General features: G+C 31.2%; 1 protein-coding gene across 1 annotated transcript in view; it reads left to right on the top strand.

Moving 5' to 3' along the window:
• ephb1 (EPH receptor B1) overlaps window positions 1-27,322 on the top strand; it is a 194,193-nt gene that overhangs the window by 113,934 nt on the left and 52,937 nt on the right. The window contains exon 7 of the mRNA XM_073849352.1: window positions 8,004-8,128. Within this exon, the coding sequence (XP_073705453.1) occupies window positions 8,004-8,128 (125 nt within the window). The remainder of the gene's footprint in view (window positions 1-8,003; window positions 8,129-27,322) is intronic.

Below are 27,322 nucleotides of genomic sequence, written 5' to 3'. Positions count from 1 at the left end.
ACACATACATTTTTTTATCTATTATTTGATTTAGTACCATGGTATATATCAAAGTACCACAGTATTACAGTTTGCACCATGGTACCACCACAGTACTTTTCTATAAGCCTACTCTCTTTTAATCTCTCGTTCAAAGCACAAACCGCAATCGCTCCGCTGAGACCAAGCTCATAGACCAGTGGTTACAAAACCAATTACCAGCAAACACTGTTCCCATGAGCCACTACAATAAACTCAGGAGAAGAGCACAACATAAACCAGCCGGACAAGAAGAGAGGTTTGAATCCATCCATATAAAAGCGAGACAGTCACACAGGAGATCAATAAATCTCCCGATCAAGTGCGGCATAAATGAATTTTGAAAGTTGCTCTGTGCTGTAATTGCTATAAGACTCACTTTATTTAATAGTAACGGCAGTGCAGCCGTAAACAGAAACAGATCCTCTATATTGGATTTGCATCAACTAACCAGAGCCGACATGCTGTAAACATCATCACCAAATGCAGAACGAACCGCTGACACTATGTTTTTTGGTTAATATTGTTCTTTATTAGATTTATGTTTGTTGAATGGGATATTGTGTTGGCAGAGGGCAAGGATCTGAAGTTTAGAAAATAATGAGTATGCTTGAGGAGAGAATGAGAGACGGAGACAGTGAGACAGAACAGCACGGGGTGAGTTGTATTCAGCTGTCACTCAGATGGGTTTTATGGGTCTAGTACATACTATCAGTGTCTGGATGACAGTCACACCCTATCAATCTCTTCAAGACACTCTCTCTCTTTCTCTCACTGCCTGTATATGTCTGTGTGTCTGTGTGTGTGTTTACGGTCAAGAGAAAGTGCAGAAGCATCATGTTTAGATCGATGGGGCATGTGCAACCGCTTTGTAAAGTAACACCTACTTTTTACGGCCAGTCAGGTCCTGATGGATAAAATAAAATAAAGTGTCCGTTTTGTCTCATTGAATGTCCTGTTACAGATGAATTTGTAATAATGTCTGCTGAAGTGCTTTGAAACATCCAGCGTCATTCATGTGTTAATTTCATCAACGAAAACGAAAAATGTTTTTCCCATGACTAAGATGAGAGGAAGATGAGAGGACAATTAGGTCAATAAACGAAAACTAAGACTATATCAACATGCAATTTCGTTGCCAAAATAAGGCCAGACTACAATGTATTAAAAAAAAATAGAACTTTACCAAAAACCTCTCTTTTTTTTTCGTCAAAGAAAAGGAGACAAAATGATATTTTATTGCTTTACACGCCTCTACTATGCGAGCTTTCGTGTGTGGTTGCCAGATAGCAAGAGTTTAAATCCCAGAATCAGAGCTTTGCTATTACAAGTATACATTTTCTGCCCAGTGTTTTGCTTATTTTAAGCAATCTGGCAACATTTCGGATTCTAGAGAGCATTTGATTGGACAGAAAGTTTGATGAGCAGCTGAAGTGCAGGGCAATGTCATCAAAATCGTTGATCCATATTGGCGGACATTAGAGACTTTAAGTTTCAAAAGCTTATATCTTGTAAATGCGAATTTTGCTATTGTTTTGGAGCACACTACCTAATAGTTAACATTAAGGCTAACATATTCAGACTAAAAGCTAAAAAAACTTCAATTTTGATGTCATGGGGACTTTAAAGGCGAGACACTGCACGTGAATAGGGTAAAAAACAACAACAACTAATAGTTATCACCTTACCAGTTGATTGATTACTTTGATAATTGCAAACATTTTTTGTATTACAAGTTTTCACAAATGTTAGGTTTAAATATGCAAATGAGGCATTATTTAATGAAATATGCTCTAATTTGCATACATTTCGCAACAAAAATCTAAACACTGGATGAAGTCAGTTTCAAAATTCTTGTTAAATTTTTTGACATTAGAGTCAAAAGTTTTCACAGAAGGAATTTTGGGTATCTCATTTTGTCACAACATAATTCAGAAAAAGCTATATTTTTAACCATTTTTGGGGAATTAAATGTATAAAATCAAGCAAATTATATATGAACAAATCCCTCTGTAAAAAACCTTCAGAATATTGACAAAAAAAATGTAAAGTTTGGTGTGTGTAAGTGTCAGGGGCGCCGCTCGCAATTTTGGGCCCTATGACAAAATATGAGGTTGGGCCCCCCCTACCACACCAAAGCAGATCTCTAGGGGCTCCTAAAGGGCGTGGGCCCTTAGAATTGTCCTAACTTTCCCCCCCTTAGCAGCGCCCCTGGTAAGTGTTACTGAAATGGAGATTTATGGCTCAGTGTAAGAGAAAAAACTTATTTTGAGAAAACGACCTTTAAAAATATGCATTGTAATTGAAATCTATTGACACAGATAAAGTGTCTGAAAAACACTTTATGAAAAACCAAAAATCCCAAAATCTCTTAAAAGGTGCATGAAAAAACAGCTTTTTGCCTGCAGTGTCTCCTCTTAATCTAATACAATTTTTAATGTAAATACTATGGCCGAGTTGAAAATGGTCACTAAACTTCTTTGTAGCGTGCCTAATATACAATAAATAACAATAAGCTTTGGCCTTTGTTACTTATGATATGAAACAAATTTTATTATGACATTCACATAAATACTGTTTTGGTCGTAGTAGTCGCCTCAGTTTTCAAGGAATAGTTTTTACTCACCCCCGTGTCGTTCCAAACCCGTGAAACCTTCATCCTTGAAACACAAATTAAGACATTTTGATGAAATCCGAGAGCTTTTTGACCCTGCATAGACAGTAACTGTATTATCACGTTCAAGGCCCAGAATGGTAAGGACGTTGTTAAAATAGTCCATGTGACATCAGTGGTTCAACCATAATTTTATAAAGCTATGAGAATACTTTTAGTGCACAAAAGAAAAAGAAAAAATATCAGCTTTACAACTTAACGTGTATGGTCTGTATCCAAATGAATCAATGCCGAATTGACATTGAAATTGAATCAAATAGCAAGCTTATGAATCAAAATCCAATTGAATTGTGAAGTTTGTGTCAGTACAATAGTAAATGCAATGTTTTCTTCCCTCAGTGAAAGAGCAGAGACCCATGGAGAGCAAAGCAGTATTCGTCTGGCTCAAGAAAGTGTTGTTTAGAATTCATCTGCCGTATCTTGGTCTCTTGTCTTTCTTGCTTTGTCTCTCGCTTTTTCGTGTGGTTTGGCAGGGAGTGTGACTCTGATTAATGTTGAGGCAGTCGTCCTGTTGAGGACCAGAGGCTGAAATGAAGAAGAGAGGAAGACGTGTGGATGCTGGGAGATGAGTTGAAGGGGAAAGAGGGTGATGAGAGGAGAAGAGTCACAAATCTTTGTCAGGATGGAGGATTCCTGCCAGCTGTGAGGAGGAAAAGGCTGGAAAACCTCAGTTTGAGTTTTGGCAGACACGCGATAAACACAAACACACATTCAGCCAGTGTGGAGTAATAAATATTCAGACTTTGAGAAGTATTAGATCAGACATTTACTCATAAGGTTCCCTGAAGCAAACCAATAAATGGCTAAACGAATGAAGACCAACCAGACTCTTACACCGTTAGAAAGAAACAAACTTTAATGCAGGCAAATTGTTCCTGGTCTGGTTCGGTCTTCCAAAGTACACCTAATTTAATTTAATTTAATTTTATTTTATTTTATTTTATTTTATTTTATTTTATTTTATTTTATTTTATTTTATTTTATTTTATTTTATTTTATTTTATTTTATTTTATTTTTTTAAGGTCATATTTTAATTCTGCTTAATTTTTGTTTTATTTAATGTATTATATTTTTTATTATTATAAATTGTAATTTTAAATACAATTTATTATATTTATATCTTATATTTTTATACCTTATTATTATTTTCTAAATATGTCAAATGTGGCAGTGGGTGTACAGCAGAGAATAGCAGGCAGAGTCAGCAGCTGTGTGTGTGTGTGCCTGTGGATTTATAAAGAAGGGGATTGGAGCTTCTGCTGTTCTTTAGATAAGAAAATTAAAAATTGATCACAAAGTTCTCTCTCACACACATACACACACACACACACACACACACACACACACACACACACAGTGTGGCTGGTAATCTCGGTTTTGCTACACAATGTGTGGAAACAGTGGAATGGTAAATAACTGCTGTGTGTGTGCGCGCATGTTTAGAAGGTGGATCCTCTCCCAACATGGAGATACAAAAACTGCAGAAAAGCAATTTTAAGTCTCTCAGCCTCTCTGCAGCTGTGTATTTGTGTGTGTGTGAGTGCACACTGCCAGTAATTGCTAATGTGGAGCAAAGACGGGCAACAGAGCATGAACGAGAGAGCGAGAGAGAAGGACTCAAAGGCCGTGGTTCAGAGCAGGGTGACACTTTGCTTGAGTCACCATTTTAAAAGCATCAGATGGAAGTCTGGATGAGACAGACTGAGAATGCTGGATGAGATATTGTATTAATAGTGTGCGTCTGTGTTGAATGTTCATATAAGGGTGTCTTATTCACAAATTTATAGAGATAAATAGATTGCGTTATATTGATTTCTATTATATTTCTATTGTATGTAATTATTTTTTAATTAGTTGTGGTCCTGGACCACAAAACCATTCTTAAGTAGCATGGGTATATTTGTAGCAGTAGCCAAAAATACATTGTATGGGTCAAAATTATCGATTTTTCTTTCATGTCAAAAATAATTAGGATATTAAGTAAAGATATTAAGTAAGATATTTTGTATATTTACTACTGTAAATATATATATATATATATAAACAATTTTTGATTAGTAATATGCATTGCTAAGAACTTAATTTGGTCAACTTTAGAGGTGATTTTCTCAGTATTTAGCTTTTTTTCCACCCTCAGATTCAAGATTTTCATCAATGGAAAGCTTATTTATTATAAAAATTTAGTTTTGTGGTCCAGGGTCCTATTTATTAAATTGGAGAAAGTTATAGTGAAATATAAATAACTATTTTTATTTGTTTTATAATATTTCATATTTATTTTAATATTAATTTATTTTTTACTTTACTTATTCTTACTTGTTTTATAAATGTATATATGTATATATATATATATATATATATATATATATATATATATTAGGGCTGTCAAAAATAACGCGTTAACGGCGTTAATTATTTTGTTGTTGTTAATTACGTCAAATTTTTTAACGCATTTCACGCATGTGCAGAGTGACGAATTATTTGTCAGGAAAGTGGTTGGGGAGCTAGAGGTGAGATGGAGCAAGGTGGGCCTATGGATGGATTCAAATATAAAAAGAATGATGATGGTACAGTTAACAAGTACAAGCCTGGGCGACAGCCCCTCTGCAACTGGAGTGGTTAGCCAAGCTTAGGCCCGGTTCTACTGCGGTAGACGGTGCTATATACCCTCAAACGAAAGCAAACCAATTGAAGATCTGGCAAACAATCCAGCGTTGTTCATCTCCTGACTAAGTGTAGACGCGATGTAAATAAAAGATTCATTGTGTAGTTTACAAAGCTTTATTGATTATAACGGAACGTTGTGAGATCTCTATGAACTAAGATTTGTGACGCTTTTAGTGATAATAAAGGGAGCGCGCTTTGCACTTTCCATGCCATAATCCATTCAGAATTTGTATGAAACTTTCGTTTTTCTTATGTTTTGGGAATTAAATCTGCATAGTTATGCTGGGTTCATTCTCGAAAGAGCGGTGACTGACACAGTGACAGAGTGGAGAGTGGAAGATACATAAAGCCGCTTTGCAGGTCATCGAGGCACCAGCTCAATCATTTGCATTTTTTCAGTGGAAGCAATTTAAAATTATCCGTCATTTTTGCTCACAAAGGAAAAAGTAATACACCAAAAAACGTTGCAGTGTTTTTATAAAATAAAGAAAACAAAAATGATGCGCTTTCTGTCGTCTCGTTCTTGAACAGGAGTGCTTAACAAAAATAAAACTAAATGCATGCCTCACAGACACAAACATATCTATAGAAAGTTTTAAATTATTACTTAACGAAATAAAACAAATCGAAAACAAAAACTTGTTTAATATGTAATCCTTAATGATAAATTTCTCTCTAAAGGCGCGTCCAAAAATGAGATTGCAGGATCTTTGCGACATTGACTCACATTGACTCACATTGAATACACTTTATTAATACATAATTCAGATATGTCTTTACTCTTTCCCCGACACATTTATTATTTATTTTTGCCGGTATTTTGTGGCAAGTTTCAGCCTACTGCGTGCGATTGAACGCGGATCTCGTCCAGTTGCGCCATCCGAGCCGTTGTCGAAAGTAAAAGCGAAAGTCTCGTGTTGTTTCCACCAGCGCGACATAATTGATGGATGTCTAAAATATAAAAAATAAGGAGTAGCCTAAAACCGGCCCGATGCGGGCCCTGGCATAATATGAAAATGTGAAAATTATGTATCTGTGTCCTGTTATTTATATTTTGGTATGCATTTCAGAAAAAAAAAAAAATGGTTAGGATTCAGGTGTCGTTGCAAATAGTGATTAATCATGATATATACACACACACACACACACACAATTACCAAATATATAAATTATATTTTATTTATATAAAATATAATTTATATATATTGTCAAATTGTTACCATAAATATAAGAAAAATCCAGTATCATTTTATATATTACATTTCAATTTTTTTATTTAATTTACATTTAATGTTTTAATAATGTATACAAATATGTGTCATTATTATTATTAATTATTATTAATTAATTTATTTGTATCAATATAGTAAAATATAAATTAATTATTTTTATTTATTTTATAATATTTAATAATTATTTAAATATTATTTTTACTTTGCATATTCTTCCTTATTTTCTTATATATATATATATATATATATATATACACACACACACACACACACACACACACACACACACACACACACACACACACACAATTACCAAATATATTGATTATATTTTATATATGTAAAATATAATTTATATATATTGTCAAAAAAATATATATATATATACAGTATATATATTTGCAAGATGTTACCATGAATATGAGAGTAATTCAGTAACATTTTATATATCATTTTATATAAAAGTTCCAATATATTTTTATATTTAAAAATTTAAATTCATTTAAATTGAATGTATAAGTATGTACAAGAATAAGTATGTATATAGATAGATAGATAGATATAATCTAAAATAATTAGTTTTATTTAGTTTATACTTTATATATGTATATATATATATATATATATATATATATATATATATATATATATATATATATATATATACCTTTATATCTATATATTTATATATTTATCTTAATTTTAAGATCACAATATTAATTTAACAAATACATTTTTTGTTATATTTTAAAAGTACAATATTTCTGCAGGCTTAGAGGAGCTTTTCCAATTTGTGTGTGTGTGTGTGTGTGTGTGTGTGTGTGTGTGTGAAAGAGAAAGTAATAGAAAATGGTTTGTCTGTTTTTGATGTGTGTTTGTGTCATTTAGCAGGTGCGAGTGTGTATCTGTGTGTGTAGTAGCTTGTGTGACATCCGTATGCTCGCCTCAGTCTATTCACCCGTGAAAACAGGCTGTGTGTGATGTTACAACAGCTGAGCGTAGAGTTGTACCACTTTGACGAAGCAAAGGAGAACAGGAGGAAATGAGGGAGGGCCAGAGAGAGAGTGGGGAATGAAATGGGCAGTGGGTTAATTTGGAGGCTGTGCATGTGCACTCAGGTGTGTCTTCCTTAAAGACAGCAAGGCCAGAAACACACTGTAGCCAATCAGAGCGCTTGAACTGAGAAATGGGCTTCCATTGCAAAGGGCACATTCTCACGAAGCTATTAAACAACTCCAATCACCCTCTCGTCTGACTCTTTCATCGTACTGTGTGTGTATGTGTGTGGTGTGTGCGCTTCATTTCTGAAAGTGGCAGATCAATTCACTAGCTAAGTACACGCAGCGGGGAAGATGGCTGTTTGGAATGATTTTTTTCACTTGGTTTTTCCTTTTCTCGCTCTCTTTTGCAGCTCCGTCCATTGTTCCCATAATGCACCAGGTCAGTTCGACGATGAAAAGCATCACGTTGTCATGGCCACAGCCTGAACAGCCCAATGGAATTATTCTAGATTACGAGCTGCGCTACTATGAGAAGGTAAGACGTGTGTGTTTGCTGAATTGGAGGAAAACTACTTACTCCTGTTTTGTCTGGATTCTTCCTCAAGGTTTATTAAATGTTCTTCACATGTCAAGTTTAATTTGAACACTTTCAATGCCGGATGCAACTGGGTCAAATGGAAGTGCGACTCAAAGGTCCACTTCATTGTAGAATTGAGTCATTTCAGTGAAGTAGTTGAAGGTGGGTTTGATTTTGGCTACTGCACTTGTAAAAATAAAGGTTTCAAAAGGGTGTTTTTGCAGTGATGCCATAGAAAAACATTTTTAGTTCCCCACAGAACCTTTCAGTGAACAGTTGCTTAAAGGACCATTTTTAAGAACATTTTTAAAATCTACAGAACCTTTTATGACTATAAAGAACCTTTTCTGCATTTGAAAGGTTCCATGGATGTTCAGGGTTCTTTATAGAACTATTAATGCTAATAAAGAACCTTTATTTTTAAGAGTGTAGGAAAAGTTTTGTCATTTGTTTGTCCAACATTAATGAATTTTGCAGATGCTTTTATCCAAAGGCATGTTCTGCTAAGATAGCACAAACTTTGACATACTCTTTAAATCAGTGAGATATAAATGGTTGATAATGTTGTTCAAGTCCCAAACTCTAAACTCTGATTGGTTGCTAGTATTTTGTTCCTCAGCCAATATGGACTGAACTAAATATTCAACATTAGAGATGTATCCTCTTCTTGTATCCTGGTTACAGCCGTGAACAAGAAAAGAACAAGGACAAAATATATATATATATATATATATATATATTTTATTTTTTTATTTAACTTTGGTTCAGTTGATTAAAAGAACCAACCAAAATACTTTTAAAATATATATATATTTTTTTCAATTGTGTAAAAAGGCTTGAAAAGCTACCATAAAACATTTAAAATTGATTCACTTTGGTACAGTTGATTCAAAGAACCAGCCAAAAGAATAAATGACTATTTTATTTTATATTATTTTATTTTACTTTGGTGTAGTTGATTACAAGAACGGCCAAAAGAAAAAAATACTCTTAGAATATTATTTTATTTTATTTTATTTTATTTTATTTTATTTTATTTTATTTTATTTTATTTTATTTTATTTTATTTTATTTTATTTTATTTTATTTTATTTTATTTTATTTTATTTTATTTTATTTTATTTTATTTACCTTTGGTTCAGTTGATTAAAAGAACCGGCCAAAAGAAAAAAAAAAAACGAATTTAAATTATTTTATTTATTTTGTTTCGTTTTATTTTATTTTATTTTATTTTACTTTGGTGTAGTTGATTACAAGAATGCCCAAAAGAAAAAGAAAAATACTCTTAGAATATTTTATTTTATTTTATTTTATTTTATTTTATTTTATTTTATTTTATTTTATTTTATTTTATTTTATTTTACTTTACTTTACTTTACTTTACTTTGGTTCAGTTGATTAAAAGAACCGGCCAAAAGAAAAAAATAACTCTTAGAAATGTATTTTATTTTATTTTATTTTATTTTATTTTATTTTATTTTATTTTTACTTTACTTTACTTTACTTTACTTTGGTTCAGTTGATTGAAAGAATTGGCTAAAAGAAAAAAATAACTCTTAGAAATGTATTTTATTTTATTTTGTTTTATTTTATTTTACTTTGGTTCAGTTGATTGAAAGAACTGGCCAAAAAAAAAAAAAAAAATCTTAGAAATGTATTTTATTTTATTTTATTTTATTTATTTTATTTATTTATTTACTTTGGTTCAGTTGATTAAAAGAACAAATATTCTTAGAAATGTATTTTATTTCATTTTATTTTATTTTATTTTTTTCATTTATTTTATTTTATTTTATTTTATTCATTTATTTACCTTTGGTTCAAGAACCAAAAAAAAAAAAAAAACTCTTAGAAATGTATTTTATTTTACTTATTTATTTTAAAGTACCTTAGGTAAGAGTACCTTGAAAAGCTACCTTTAAAAGCTTAAAAGTGATTCACTTCAGTTCAGTTAAGAAAAGGAAGAAATGACTTTTAGATTTTTTTTATTTTCTTTTTAATTTACTTTCATTTAATTTATTTATTTTTATTTAATATTTAATTTCTTTAATTTCATTTTACTTTGGTTCAGTTGATTCAAAGAACTAGCTAAAAGAAAAAAATGTTTATATTGTTGTACAATTTATCATTATTTTTTTTAATTGTTTTTTATTTTTTATCTATTGCCTTTTTATGTAAAGTGCCTTGAAAGCTACATTTAAAGGCTTAAAAGAAATATGTGGTCCTACTTTTTGATAGGTATCTTTAACTAACTAAAATTGTCAGGTCCGGTTTATTATTATATTCATTTTGAATTGCAAAACACTTTTGTTGCTATTGAGGTGGGATATGGTTAGGGACAGGCCTAATTGTCACATTTTCAAAGTAAAATGTATCGTGGATGTTTCATCAGCCAGAGCAGTGAAAGGACGTCTCATCGAACCCCTTATGATGTCATCATGAGGAAGTGAGGTACAGTGGGTTGCTAGGTGACAACATTGGCAGGCGGGTGGTGGGGTTCAGTTGTTTCGCTGGCCGGTTCCTGCAGAGAGATGCTGAAACACAGACCCTCTCACACCAATTACACCTAATGATTCCAGAGCCTCCCCTACTGCCACACACACACACACACACACACACACACGCTCCACAGCCGTCACCCCTTTTAGAGACATCACGGCAGAACATGATGGACACACAAAATAGCGTACATATACATGCTCTCGCCAGCAGTTATGCCTATATTTCCCCCGTCTGATGTTCCTTTGAAACATCCTCTGGCTGGCTGGCTGGCGTCATGTACTCAGCCAAGGTCTGATAAAAACACTTTGACACACTATATTTTCCGGCCCTCCATACATTTGCAGACAGATTGGTGTATTCAAAGCTGTCTGTACATTATGAAGGGCTGTAGTAATATTCCACACATTCAAATGACAGCCTATTTGCTGTCTTTTATTATATACACTGGCTATTCAAGATTTTCGCAGCTTTTCCGTGATGCATTAGTGTCAAGAAGAAGTTAGGTTTAGGGTGACGTAATCTGTTATTAATTATTATGTTATTTTTTAGATTGTAATGGATGGTTTTAATAATTAGACAGCTGTACAGTACTCTTAGGTTCATAACATTAAGCATAAGTTACCTTCTGTTGTTGTACTTCAGGCTACGTGCATTAGTTTGAGCTTGCTGTCAAAAGCATAATTTGATTCATATAGTGAGGTTAATATATATTTTAAAGCTTTGGAATGTAAAAGTCTGATTGGACCGTTAATGTTTACAAAAATATTATATAAAACATTTTTTATTTTATTTTATTTCACATCCAGATTTGGTTCTCTATTCTTTAATGAATGGAAAGTTTGAAATAGAAATCTTTTTTAACATTATACATGTTTTTTTGTTTTTTTTTTGGATGTTAAAGCTGTCTGACTGGATACTTAATTTTTAGAAATATATATTTAAAATTAATATATATTAAAGCTTTAAAATTAAAATTATATGTAAATAATGTTTTCTATATTTTTTATAATTATTTTTATTATTTAGTTTTTTTATCAGTATTACAATATTTTTTTAAGCGTTTAGGTGTTAAATATGTCTGATTGGATACTTTTATAATTTTTAGAAATATATATTTTAAAATAATATATATTTAGGTTTTAGAAAGTATATAAAATTTTTATTTATTTTTTTAATTTAATTTAATTTAATTGTTTTTTATTCCCAGATTTGATTCTCTATTCTTTAATGTATAGCATCCTTGCTAAATAAATGTATATAAAAAATGTTTTTTTAGTTGTTAACGCTGTCTGATTGGATACTTAATTTTTAGAAATATATATTTAAAATTTATATATATTTAAATTTTAAAATTAAAATAATATATAAATATTTTTATATATTTTTACAATTATTATTATTTTTTATACGTTTTTTTTATTTACTTTTATTTTAGCTTTTGGGTGTTAAAGATGTCTGATTGGATACTTTTAGAATTTTTAGAAATATATATTTAAAATTTATATATATTTAAGTTTTTAAAAATATGTAAAAAAAATATTTTATTTTATTTTGTTTTATTTTATTTTCACCCAGATTTAGTGCTTTCTTATTTAATGAATGTAAAGTTTTTGTTTCAAATGAAAATCTTTTGTAACATTATAAATGTTTTCACTTAATTTTTTTAGCAATTAAATGCATCCTTGCTAAATAAAAGTCTTTTATTAGGGGCCAAGCACTGATTTTTACTAAAATCATCCTAAAATGGCTTCTTTTTACATATTTGAATGCTTAGCCCTGTAATTGCTGCTTGCAGCTATATTTATTATTATTATTATTATTATTATTATTATTATTATTATTTGAATTTAATTTTTAATTTTTATTTTTTTATTTTGTGCTCTCTTCTTTAATGAATGTAAAGTTTTCATTTAAATTATTAAAATTTTTATCTTTTGAAAGATTATAAACATTTTACTTAAATTTGTTATCAACTAAATGCATCCTTGCTAAATAAAAGTATTTTTAAAAAATCGTTTTTTAAGCTTTTGGATATTAAAGTCTGATTGTAAAGTCTAATTATAAGTGTATTATTAAACTATTTTTTAATGAATAGAAAGTTTTTATTTGAAATGCAAATCTTTTGTAACGTTATAAATGTTTTTACTTAGACTTTTAACTATACTGTGTACATAATTCATTATTATTATTAATATAACTATAATAACTATTTGTGAACATAAAAGGCTGATGAAAGTGCATTAAAATGATTGTGATATTCACAGTGTTGCTTAATTTGATATCACCAGCAAAATCATTGCAAATACAGTATATGATGAATACACAATATTTTTTGCAGCCTCAACCTCAGTTAACAGCCAAATCAAAGAAAGCACACTCAGTTTTAACAAACCCTCATTTGGATGTTTTTTTTTTTAGTTGAAATTAAGCATTGTTAATTGAAAGCATATTTTGTACATTGTTCCATCCAGCACTGATTAGTCGAAACCGAAATTTGTGAACACATGCACTGACTTTCTGTTTCATGTAGTGACTGAAGTCTGTGAACACTGAACTGCGTATTTCTCTGGAGGACAAATCTTTGACTATTGTCTTTTCCGCAATGATGTTTGGCGAGATAAATGAGCTGCGTTATGAAAATTGGTTTAATCAAAAGCTCGGGGATAATAATATCTATATCCGGGATAATTCTCTCCTCTCCACAATAGTTTACTCAAATGCAAATAGCACAAGTGCAGCACTTATTTCCTTATAAATATGCATGTCGTGTAATCATATGCTGATTTATAAAACAGGCGAGAAGGAGAAAGGTACTTCAGAATCAGACACCGTACAGAAAATATCATTAATGCGGCTTTCTTTTGGGCATGAAAACATGAGCGACGTCGGAAGCGCGTTACAGTGCTTGTTTGTGCTGCTTCAACCTCATCTGCTTTTTGACAGCTTATAATTACAATTTTGTTTGTGTTTTACAAATGTATTTGAAATATTGGTTTTATAACAGCGTTTTAAAAGGTTGTTTACGTGGTTTTGATTAGCAGAGGGTGGAAAGAAACAGACTGATGATGGAAAAGTGTTCAGACAGCTGTCGCAAAGTTTGCAATGTTTATGAGCTTGCATTGGATTGCTTGATGACTGGCCACGCCCACTCTGCAGTTCAATGAACCAATCAGAGATCGGTTATACTTGGAAATTTAGCCACCTATGCATATATAGTTACTAACATTTAACCAAGCCTGCATTTATTTGATTCAAAATACAGCAAAAGCAGTAATATTGTGAAATATTTTTGCTATTTAAAATAACTGCTTTCTATTTAAATACATTTTAAAATGTAATTTATTCTTGTGATCAAAGCTGAATTTTCAGCATCATTACTCCAGTCTTCAGTGTCACATGATCCTTCAGAAATTATTCTTATATGCTGGTTTGCTGCTCCAAAACCATTCTATTATTATTATTATTATTATTATTATTATTATTATTATTATTATTATTATTATTATTATTATTATTATTATTATTATCAGTATTTAAAGCAGGATTTTTTTTTTTTTATTTAGGATTCTTTGATGAATAGAAAGATCCAAAGATTAGCGTTTGTCTGAAAAAAGCTTTCAGATTCTGGTTCAGCTTGAAGTCAGTAATTTTTTATTTATTTATTTTGAGAAAGAAATGATAAAAATGAATGCTTTTATTTAGCAGGGATGATTTAAGTTGATTTATGTTGATTTTATAAATATAAAAATATAGATTTATGTTTATTTATATTTATATAGATTTATATTTATATTTCTGTTTCAGATAAATGCTGTTCTTCTAAACTTTCTATTCATAAAAGTAACCTGAAAAAATATACTCTGCTGTTTTCAACAATAATAACAACAACAACAACAACAATTATGTTTTTAGAGCAGCTAATTAGAATATTATTATTATTATTTATTATTATTAGAAAAAAATGATATTTTAAAGACAGAGAGTACTTTCAATTATATTGCAATCAAATATTAATAATATTAATAATAATAATAATTATTACTACTACTACTACTACTACTACTACTACTAAATATCATCATTTTAAAGGAAATGGATTTTTTTCCATTTTTGACATTTAAAAATAAGTTTAGCAATTATATTGCAATCAAATAATAATAATAATAATAATAATACTTAAATAAAATACTTAATATATAATATAATACTTGAATATTATTATTATTATTATTATTATTATTATTATTATAAATATAACTATATATTATAACAACTTTATTATTATTATGACACTGATATTATTAACACTATTAGCGTTATTATTATTATTATTATTATTATTATTATTATTATTATTATATACATTCCAAAGTTGTAAAGGAAAGAGAATACTTTCCATTTTTTATATTAAATAATAATAATAATAATAATAATGATAATACTTAAATAAAATACTTAATATATAATATAATACTTAAAATTACTATTACTATTATTATTATAAATATAAATATAACAAAAAAACAACTTTATTATTATTATTATTATTATTATTATTATTATTATTATTGATATTTCAAAGGAAGGAGAATGCTTTCCATGTATTTTGTTTTTTAAAAATAGATTTATCAGTTATATTGGAATCATATTATTATTATTATTATTATTATTATTATTATTATTATTATTATTATTATTATTATTATTATTATTAGAATATTAGAATATTAGAATGATTTCTGAAGGATCATGTGACTGGAATATCGATGCTAAAATTCATCTTTAAAATCACAGGAATAAATTACTTTTTAAAATATATTCAAATTGAAAACCGTTATTTTAAATAGTAAAAAATATTACTGTCCTATTACAATATTACTAATGTTTTTGTTAGTATGACTGGTCTCTGATTGGTTCACTGAGATGCATAATGGGTGTGGCCTATTCTCAAGCAATGTACCAGTTTGAGCAATCTGCAAGTTCAGTGTGATGAAGTTACAGAAATGACACACTTCAGCTGTAAAACTATAAAGCCACAGTAAAAAAAAAAAAAAAAAAAAAAAAGGGCAAGGAATGCGGTCATCTGTCAGATTATAAATAATGAAAAAGAGCACCTTGTGAAGTAGTCTTACGTGTGAATACATTAAACCAGCTCGAGTCGATCTCCTCGCACTGCATCCGTCAAGATGAGATCAGCGCGATTCCGCCCGAGGGTCTTTTTACGGTTGGGTTGACAGCAGGACTGGCAGATGCTTATTCTCTAAGCCACCGTGACAACCTGAGTCCATTTTTCAGGCATGAGATCAAATTCGGTGGCTAAATCAGCATAAATATAAAAATGTGGCAGCGCATGGAGAAGAGAACTGTGGGTAAGATTTAACACTTCAGCCCTGATTGACGCCGTCCCGCCATGCGATCGAGTTCCACAGCTGTATGTGATTATGTTTTACCGCGTCAGAAAGGTGCTCAGACTCACCTATTAGCAGCCACGAAGCCAAATTGAATGTGCGTGACTTAAGACTTCGCAAATGAGATCCATGTAACGTTATACATGCGCAGGGACTCTGAATTAGCGAAACGGGGGAGTTTTATCTTTAGATTGTCTTCGGTTATGTAGATTCTGCAAACACATGTTCTCTGGGCTTGTAAATGTTGAGTAAAGCAGACATTTAATTGGTTTTCTTGTCTAAATGTTCAGCAAGCGTATAAGTTGCAACAGCTCTGTTCATTAGCTTTTCGTAGCTCGGCTGGTTATCAGTTTTCGGAAATGTAACTTGTACCAGTGGTTCTCAACTGGTGGATCACAACCCAAAAATTTACCACAGATTTTTGTTGATGGGATCATGGACAGGAGAACGAAAAAAATTATAAATAAATTAATAATTAAATTTAAAATTGTTTGTATTATTTTTTGTATAGAAGTAAATGCTTCCCATGTTATTTTATTTAATGATCATTTTATATTTTATAGATATATATTTATAGCTTTACATCTTCTTCTTCTTCTTCTTCTTCTTCTTCTTCTTCTTCTTCTTCTTCTTCTTCTTCTTCTTATTATTATTATTATTATTATTATTATTATTTGATAAATATTGATATTTTTATATTTAAAAATAGGTTTATCAGTTACACTGCAAAATAAGTGTTATTATATTTTGATAAAATATATTTTCCATATATTTTGTTGTTTAAAATATAAATTCATCAGTTATATTGGAATCTAATAATAATAATAATAATAATAATAATAATAATAATTATTATTATTATTATTATTATTATTATTATTATTATTAATAAATATCATTGTTTTAAAGGAAATATAATACTTTCTATTTTTATTATTTACAAATGTGTATTATTATATTGCAATTAAATATTATTATTATAAATATAACTAAAATTATTATTATTATTTTTCCATTTTGGTGTTTCAAAATATATTTATCAATAATATTGCTAATAATAATAACAACAACAATAACAACTATTATTATTATAAATATAACTATAACAATAACTATTATTATAATTATGAAGGAAATAGTATATTTGTTTAAAATATAAATTTATCAGTAATTTTGGAATGGAATTATTATTATTATTAAATAAATATCAGTGTTTTTTAAGCAAAGAAAATACTTTCTGTTTTTGATGTTTAAAAATGTTTATCAATTATATTGCAATAAAATAATAATACATACTATTATAAATATAACTATGATATTATTATTGTTATTATTTTGTTTATTTATTTATATATTTATTTATTTATGTTTTGAAGGAAAGAGAATGCTTTCCATATATTGTTGTTTAAAAATAGATTGATCAGTTATATTGGAATCAAATTATTATTATTAGTAGTAGTAGGAGTATTAACAACAGCAACAATAATAGAAGACAACAAAACGATGTACCAACGAAATTACATTTAACATCAATTATGATATAGTTTTGCCTTGCCACTTAAGTTAATCTAAATCCGAAGCAAAACCTTCTGAGAAGCACCAGTTTAAACAAAATTCTCCACTATAAGCATGTCTGGCTGTACTTGCTCACAAGTCCCTGGAGGGGCTTCTGTATCTCACCTTTGCCGAGACACTCCACAGAGCTTCCCCACTTCCTTCAAAAGAGCTGCAGGCTGCCACAACATGGCTGTCAATTACCAGCAAAAGCTGTCACTTCCAGTAACGCAGAAGGCTGTGCTGCGTCTCCCATACTGGCTGAGATAACTGCCTGGACCCTTATAGATGTAGTGGTAGTTTTCTGGGACAAGGGTTCACGAGTCTCTAACCTCAATCATCAAGGCTAATGGAGAACCGCCGAAGCTCTGGCCCCCGTGCCGCCACACTTCCTGTGCTCTCCTAAATGCTGTAGTGTGCTTCGGTAAAATGAAGTCTGTGAGGTCTAAAATCAACCACGCTGAACTCCGAGACCCTGTCCGGCATTTACAAACAGATATGGGATGGTAAGTTGCAATCTCATAAAAATGCCGGGTGCATTCGAGGAGTGCCATTAGTTGAATGTGACCGGGCTATTAAAATCATCGCTTGCATAAAACACTCTCTAAAAGCCTCTAGGAAAAGACGTTTCCACTATCGCCATCATATTCTGTGGTTTATTTACTGCAGTGAAATGCAGCTCGCTAACCGGGAACCCTTCTAATGCTTTGAGATCAGGCACCTGCATGCTCTTACTTCTCACCCGGGTCGTCCGTGCTGGTTATCTAAAAGCTGAGGGTCACCGCTAACCCCTGTGCAACCAGCAGCTTTAGCCCTCACGCAGTGAGCAAAACCAAGCTTCTGTGCTGGAGTGTAAATCTGATCCGACGGAGGGTGTCTTTTAAACCAGGGGCCTTAAACTCCCTGGAGGCCACCACACTTGGGGAAAAAAAGAGAAACAATTTTCACTCAGAAAATGCTAGTAGATTTCACAAGCAATCACAAAGAAGCGGCAAGTAACACATTGAATTACATGTGAAATTTTAATAACATACTTCAATATATATATTTTTATATATTGAAAAAATAGTTCTATAGGATAGTTGTTTATTAGTGTCCAGTTGAAGAGCTGAATAAAGATTTATAAATAAATGAATAAAGTTGTAAATAAAATATTATTGAACTTAAATATATTTTTAAAGGAGACTTATTATGCCCCTTTTTACAAGATGTAATATAAGTCTCCAATGACCCCAGAATGCATCTGTGAAGTTTTAGCTCAAAATACTCCATATTGCCTATATTGAGTGGAATTAGAAGCACGCTGTTTTCCTGCATTCCTCTTTAAATGCAAATGAGGTGCTGCTCCCCGCCCCTTTTCCATAATACTGCCCTCCAAAGGCAAAGCACAGTAACTACACATTTGGTCAAAATTGAGTTAAGGCTTAAAATGGGCTTTGTGACAACTGTTTTGTCTTGTGGCAAAGTCTCCTGGTTCAATTTTGTCCCGTTTCAGAGAAATGAGAGTGTGAAAATTGCAGTAACTACAAAATGCAAACTAATACCAAGGCAAACCGCAGTAAGTGATATTACTGCATTCTAGCTTTGTTTTGCTGGCTTTGACACTGCATCTGTGGTCTGCCGTTACACAATATCCAAAGACAAATAAATTTGTTTGGTTTTGATTATCATGTCTGTTGCTTTGAAATCATGCGTTTTAAACCATATTAGTTTAAACTTCTGATATAGGGTTTTCTAAACGCACACATGTAAAGCACGTACACAGAAAGTGTCTGTCACATGGCATGTGAGTACTAAACTTCTCTTTCGTGTCTTATTGCGCTTAAACCGCCAAATACACACACATTTATGTTAAAGACACACAAGTTACAAAAACAGTCAGTTATGTCTGTGAAGGTAAACAGCTGGGAAATAAATTGCATGTTTATGTTAGATCTGTGTGGCAGCAGCATAATATACAGTAAATAAATCAATAAATCCACTGCTTTCTTGTCTCCTCTAAGGCTGGAACTGCGCAGCCAGTGACAGAACAGTTTACATGCTTTGCTCAAACATTTGTCGCTTGCAAAAACACAGCGATGGCGCTGTGGGTGGAAATGTGCAGATTAAGGGACGTTAATATTATAATATTATTATTTAAAAAAAAAAAAAGACTGTTCATTTTGCTAGATAAGACACTTATTCCTTGTATGGGATTGTAAAGGATTGTAGAGTCCCATGAAGCTGCATTGAAACTGAAATTTGGACCTTCAACCCATTGACTACAATTGATGTCCACTATATGGAAAAATCCTGGAATGTTTTCCTCAAAAACCTTAATTTCTTTTTGACTGATGAAAGAAAGACTTCTTAGATGAAATGGGGGTGGTGTAATTTATGAGGAAAATTTTGTTCTGGAAGTGAATTAATCCTTTAACCAAAAAAAAAAAAATATTAGTGAAAATGTTAGAAAAATTAAAGAAGAACGTCAGAAACACCACGTTTTCATATCTCAGATGTGACAGGTAGACTTTAATTTAAGTCTACCATTATAATCCACTCCTCCACCTCGCTCTTTCTCTCTTTACTATGTCTTTCTCTTTCTCTGTCTCTTTTCTCTGATCTCTGTCTCTCAGAGTTTCATGACACAGAAGACAACTTGCTTTTAAAAGGTCAGGGCCTCCATTAACTGCAATAAGAAGCTGCACGTGTGTGTGTGTGTGTGTGTGTGTGTGTGTGTGTGTGTGTGTGTGTGTGTGTGTGTGTGTGTGTGTGTGTGTGTGTGTGCGCACCTGGTATTCATCACGTTGTGGGGACCAAATGTCCCCACAAGGATAGGAATACCAGTAGATTTTGACCTTGTGGGGACATTTCTCAGGTCCCCATGAGGAAACAAGCTTATAAATCATGCACAATGAGTTTTTTTGATGAAGTAAAAGTGTGCACAATCTCCTGTGAGGGCTAGGTTTAGGTGTAGGGTAGGTGTAGGGCCATAGAAAGTACGGTTTGTACAGTATAAAAACCATTACGCCTATGGAATGTCCCCATAAAACATGTAAACCCAACATGTGTGTGTGTGTGTGTGTGTGTGTGTGTGTGTGTGTGTGTGTGTGTGTGTGTGTGTGTGTGTTTGGTCACAGACATGCATTTGTGTGTGTGTTTTAGCCCAGAGGTAGAGGATTATGAGTCATCTCATATTGGCATCTTTAAAAATACATTATGCTTCATTCAGAATGTCTCTCAGTTAACATGCCAACATTAGTCTTCATAAACAATACTACAATATTACATTTCTCTAATAGAACGCTCCATAATAACAAGCCCACGCACGGCAAAATCATAATCCATAAAAGCCCACGTACGCTGTTTGATCTCTGCCTACAGCGCTCGGCGTTTCTCCTGTTTGCTGCCGCTTTTCCATTTCCTCTCTCACTCTCTCTCTCTCTGTCTTATCTGGAGACACTCTGTCTACACTGAGAGCGAGACACATGTACAGCTACATCCCTCCCAATTCTACCACACACTTTGTAAACAGATTTGTTGATTTATAATGGAAGTGAGCTAGTTGCGACAAAACTACACTGCTCTCGTTATACTTTACAAATGATTATTTGACACAACAAAAGTAGATTGCTTTCATTAAAATCAACAAGTAATTCATTACAGTCATCTGTTTTTTTTCCGTCTCAGCAGACTTACTTCCATTTTAATACTAGTGCAATGAATGAATTTGTTGATTACTTAGTAATTTAATGACTATAACATTTTAAATGGGTTTGCTTTTATCTCATTATAATTGGGAGTGATCTACTTTTCCACATTAAATAACTGTATTTGATATTTTGAAATTAAATTTCATATCGAATTATTTTGAATTTCATTTTTTATATGATTTCAAATAATTGCATTTATTGGATGTATAATTATAAATTATATAGTTTAGTTGTTTTTTAACCTATTTTATTTTAAACTATTATTTAAAGTATTTTAAACAGAATTATTCATTAATTGTAAAAACTAAAAATAAGTGTTACAGTTTATTTTAATACATTTTAGTATTATTTTGGAATAAATTGTTAAATAAATGCAAACTAAGTTTATAAAGCACATTTTAACACAATGTGCCATAAAAATGATTTAAATAATCATAAAATAATCACAACAGATGCATAAGAAATAAGAATAATAATAAGAGCAAAAAATATTAAATATAAAGTTTTTTTTAATATTTTAAAAAACTCGATTTTGTTCAATGAATCAAAAATGTACAGCACATCCAGTGTAGTCCAATTCATAAACAAACAACTCTTTTGAACCGATTCGATTCAGCGAAGCAAATACATACAATGCATCTAGTGTAGTCCGATTCACAAACAAACGACTCTTATGAACTGATTCTATGTAATGAATCAAAAACATACAGGGCAACCAGTGTAGTCCGATTCACAAGCAAACGACTCTTATAAACTGATTCTATGTAATGAATCAAAAACATACAGGGAAACCAGTGTAGTCTGATTCACAAACAAACGACTCTTATAAACTGATTCTCTGTAATGAATCAAAAACATACAGGGCAACCAGTGTAGTCCGATTCACAAACAAACGACTCTTATAAACTGATTCTCTGTAATGAATCAAAAACATACAGGGCAACCAGTGTAGTCCGATTCACAAACAAACGACTCTAATGAACTGATTCTATTTAATGAATCAAAAACATACAGGGCAACCAGTGTAGTCCGATTCACAAACAAACGACTCTAATGAACTGATTATATTTAATAAATCAAAAACATACAGGGCAACCAGTGTAGTCTGATTCACAAACAAACAACTCTTATGAACTGATTCTATGTAATGAATCAAAAACATACAGGGCAACCAGTGTAGTCCGATTCACAAGCAAACGACTCTTATAAACTGATTCTATGTAATGAATCAAAAACATACAGGGCAACCAGTGTAGTCCGATTCACAAACAAATGACTCTAATGAACTGATTCTATTTAATGAATCAAAAACACACAATGCAACGAGTGTAGTCCAGTTTATAAAAACAAAGGGCTCTTGTAAACCGATTCTATTCAATGAATCAAAAATGTACAGCACATCCATTGGAGTCTGATTCACAAACAAATAACTCTTATGAACCAATTCTATTCAATAAACCAAAAATGTACAATGCAACCAATGTAGTCTGATTCACAAACAAACAGCTCATATGAACTGATTCTATTTAATGAATCAAAAGTGTACAGTGCCACAAGTGTAGTCTGAATCATACGTTATTTATAAACGAAGCATGTTTTTCTTCCCCCCTGTAGCTTTTTGGGGTTTGTTGTTCTTTTGGTCATGTTTAGCTCACTGTCAACTCTGAAATCATCTCATACATCTCACTTTGCAAGCCGAAGAAAGAGTACTGGCTCGCGGCTCCACAGTTTCTCCCTCTCTTTCCTGTATAACAACACTGCTGCAGATTAATAGCACGCACTAGCTCACTATAGATGAGCAAAGATGGTTTATATAACAGGCGGTATGATAATGTAATTTAGCATATTAGAACGCACTTGAGTTCTTCTGCTCGATTAAATCGAGCGTTTGTGTCCCCCTTGCACAGGTGTGAGAAATTTTGAACATTTTCCTCCCCATTCGCTTCTTCCTTTCGTGTGACTGCAGCTAAATATTTCTCTGAAGCTGTCAGCATTATGCGGCGTGCGTAGCAGGACGTGAAACCCAGCCGTCAGTACGAAAGCGATGCTGTTATTAAAAAGATATGAAACCATACACAAGGCCAATACAAGGTTTTGTTTCAGTTGAATGAATTCAATCTCGGCGATCTCTCCATGCTGCACTGAATACAGAGTTGAACCCATAGCTCAACACATACAGTGTCATCCTAAAGACTTCAAAGAATCTCAAAAACGGTGTTCTGGGTAGCCAATGAGGTCTGTAATACCTATCTGTTAGCATTTCTATTCATCTTAATGCCATTTACTCAGCTTGCACTGGATTTCTCGGAAATATGCTTAGTAACTATGTAGGTTAGGCTCTGTTTTTATTTTTTAACATTTTAAAATAAATAAAATCATTACATTATATAACAAAATATACATTTTGTTTTATTTTTAAATGTATGTAAATATTTCCATATTTTACCCCTTTAGAAGGTGCTGATTCTCCATTGTATGGTGATAGAGATTGTTCTAAACCATCTTATGAACCAGTTCTGTTGATTGAATCAAAATTGTACATTTCAACCAGTCTAATCCAATTTGCAAACACATGACTCCTATGAACCGGTTCTATTTAATGAATCACACCAGTGTAGTGTAATTTACAAACAAATTATTTTTATGAACTGGTTATATTTAATAAATTGAAAAATGTACAATGCCACCAGTGTAGCTCGATTCACAAACAAATAACTCTTATAAACCAGTTGTATTTAATGAATCAAAAATGTACAGTGCGACCATTGTAGTCTGATTCACAAACAAATTACTCTTATGAATCGATTCTAATCAATGAATCAAAAACATACTAACTGGTTCTATTTAATGAATCAGAATTGTACAATGCACCCAGTGTATTTCAATTCACAAACAAATGGCTCTCATGAACTGATTCTATTCAATGAATCAAAAACATACAGCAAATCCAGTGTACTCTGATTCATAAACAAACAACTCTTATGAACGGATTCTATTTAATGACTCAAAAACGTACAGTGCAACCAGTGTAGTCTGATTCACAAACAAATGACTCTTATGAGCTGAATCTATTTAATGAATCAAAAACGTACAGTACAACCAGTGTAGTCTGATTCACAAACAAACGACTCTTACAAACCAGTTCTATTTAATGAATCAAAAATGTACATGCAACCAGTGTAGTCTGATTCACAGACAAATGGCTCTTATAAACTAGTTCTTTTTAATGAATCAAAAACACACAGTGCTACCAGTGTAGTCCGATTCAGAAACAAATGTCTTTTATAAACCAGTTCTATTTAATGAATCGAAAATGCACATGCAACCAGTGTAGTTCGATTCACAAATGAATGACTCTTGTTAACAATTCTATTAATTGAATGAAAACATACAGTGTAACCAGTGTAGTCCAATTCATGAACAAATGGCTGTTATGTACAGGTTCTATTTATTGAATCAGAATAGAATGTACTGTGCAACCAGTGTTGTCCAATTCACAAACAAATTATTTTTATCAACTGGTTATATTTAATGATTCAAAAAATGTACAATGCCACCAGTGTAGCTCGATTCACAAACACATGATTCTTACGAACTGGTTGTATTTAATTAATCAAAAACGTACAATGCAACCAGTGTATTCCGATTCACAAACAAATGACTCTTATGAACTGATTCTACTCAATGAGTCAAAAACGTACAATGCAACCTCAGTCTAGATTCAAAAACAATTTTAGTAAATCAAAAACTCATATGAATTGGTTCGTTTCAGTTTAACCTAAATATACAATGTGACTAATGTTGCAAATTTCCTAAAGCAAATCACACAGTTTTATAAAAATGACCTCAAAAATGACCACCTTGTGTAATTTGCTGCACTATAAAAAAGATTTTTCAAGGCTGTAAATCAAAAACAAAGATTACTGAATTATATTTTGCAAGAAAATCTTATTTTTTTAAATTCCAGTTTAAATCAATGCATTTCTTTATGAATTTAAATGTAATTATTTATTCATTATTTACAGTTTCAAAGTAAAAAATAATTTCAAAGTAAATCCTAAACCAATAAACCAAAGCATATCTTGTTATATATATGCCCATATAAATCAAAATGAAAAACATAATCGAATCAGTGAATCAACCTCTCTGTAAGTGATCTTCTCTAGTAGTCTTTGTGTTCATAGCTCTTACCAGGTGGTGTTGCCATCCTGCAAGCAGAGGTGGCATGTGCCACCCAGTTGGGGGAAGTGGCGCTTTGCCACGGCCAGCCGTGCCATGTTCACTGAAGGATGTTTGAGATGGCATGTGTGTATGCGGTCCACGGTCCATTAACAGAAGGACTGATTTGACACCAGCCCCGTCCCCCTGTTTGTGTGATCATGTGTGTAAGAGTGTGTGTGTGTGTGTGTGTGTGTGTGTGTGTGTGTGTGTGTGTGTGTGTAGGACAGGCGACTCCCTTCAGCAGGACAGATTGCTTTGCTGGTCTATGGCGGTGACACCTGCCTCCTGCCAAAACAGACCCACTGCTCGCTGAGGACCTGCTGAGAACTGTGTCTGTCTGCCCTGGCAGCCGCTCCTATTGGCCGCCTGCCACAAGCTCCGCCTACTTTCCACACCATCTTGAGGTGGAAGTGGTGGGGAGGGACTTCCCATAATCCCCATTTGACTGACAGCGGGATAGGGCCGCTCCCAGAGGGGGATTCACTGCCGGGGAGAAAAGTATCCAGATCTAAATGTAAAGTAAAGTGGCACACAGGCAAACACCAGTTATGTTCAAAATAGCATACTACCGTTTTTTGCAAACTAATTTTGAAGTATGCAAAGTATGTAAATTTTCTTTATGTAACACCCCTTTAGAACAGCATATATATATATATATATATATATATATATATATATATATATATATATATAGTGATTAGAAAAATTACATTGAAACTAATTATTTTAATACTAAAATATAAAATAAAAAAATATTTTAAAAATGAATAATTTTTAAATAATGCAAATATTCTTCAAAAATTCTTTACTTAATATTTTATCAGAATGCCAGCAGTTAAGAATTTTTTTCTACACAAAATCAGATGGAAAATTAAAATTAGCAGAATAATCATAAATATAATAATAAAAATAATAATAAACAGAAATAATAAAAAAAATGCATATATTAAAATAATGAATAAAGTTAAATCAAATTTACAAATAAAGTATTATTTTAAATATTGTAATAATAAAATATTATTAAAATGTTTATACTTATTTTTATAATAAAATTATTAAAAAACTACTTAATATTTGATCAGAATTACAACAGTAAATGTTCTACACAAAATTAGATGCAAAATAAAATAACAGAATAATCATAAATACTTAATACCCAATTAAAAATATATTAGATATAATAATTATTACAATTAAATTAAATCTCTAATTTGAAGAAGTATTTAACATTGTAATAATAAATTATTATTAAAACGTTTATAGTATATAAATACTTAAATGCAATGAAATAATAAAAAATATATTTTAATATAATAGATTATTAAAATTAAAATACACCTATAATTAAATATTTTAATAAAATATTATTAAAATGTGTGTAATTAATTTTTAAATAATACAATTATTCAAAACTCTATATAATCATTATTTTATCAGAATTCCAAGTTACAGTTTCTACACAAAATTAGATGCAAAATAAAATAGCAAAATAACTGCATATAATTAAATAGTTTGTTAAAATTGTTAAAATATATTCAAATGTTAATTAAATTTATAATTAAACATGAATTTTAATTTAATAAAATGTTAATAATTATTAATACTTTTTAAATAATAAAAATATTTATTTACTATATATATATATATATTTGTTATTTAAATAAAAAAGCCATTTGTTTAATCCAACATGCTGTGTTGCCTAACAATGTGAAATACTAGTTTATTTTAATGTTGTTATTTGCATATTGTTTCACATACTGTTTTTAAATATCCAT

The sequence above is a fragment of the Garra rufa genome, chromosome 10 (assembly GCF_049309525.1).
Source record: "Garra rufa chromosome 10, GarRuf1.0, whole genome shotgun sequence".
NCBI classification, from domain to species: Eukaryota; Metazoa; Chordata; class Actinopteri; order Cypriniformes; family Cyprinidae; genus Garra; species Garra rufa.
The sequence above is the reverse complement of the archived record's forward strand: the minus strand, read 5'-3'. Positions and strand labels throughout refer to the sequence as shown.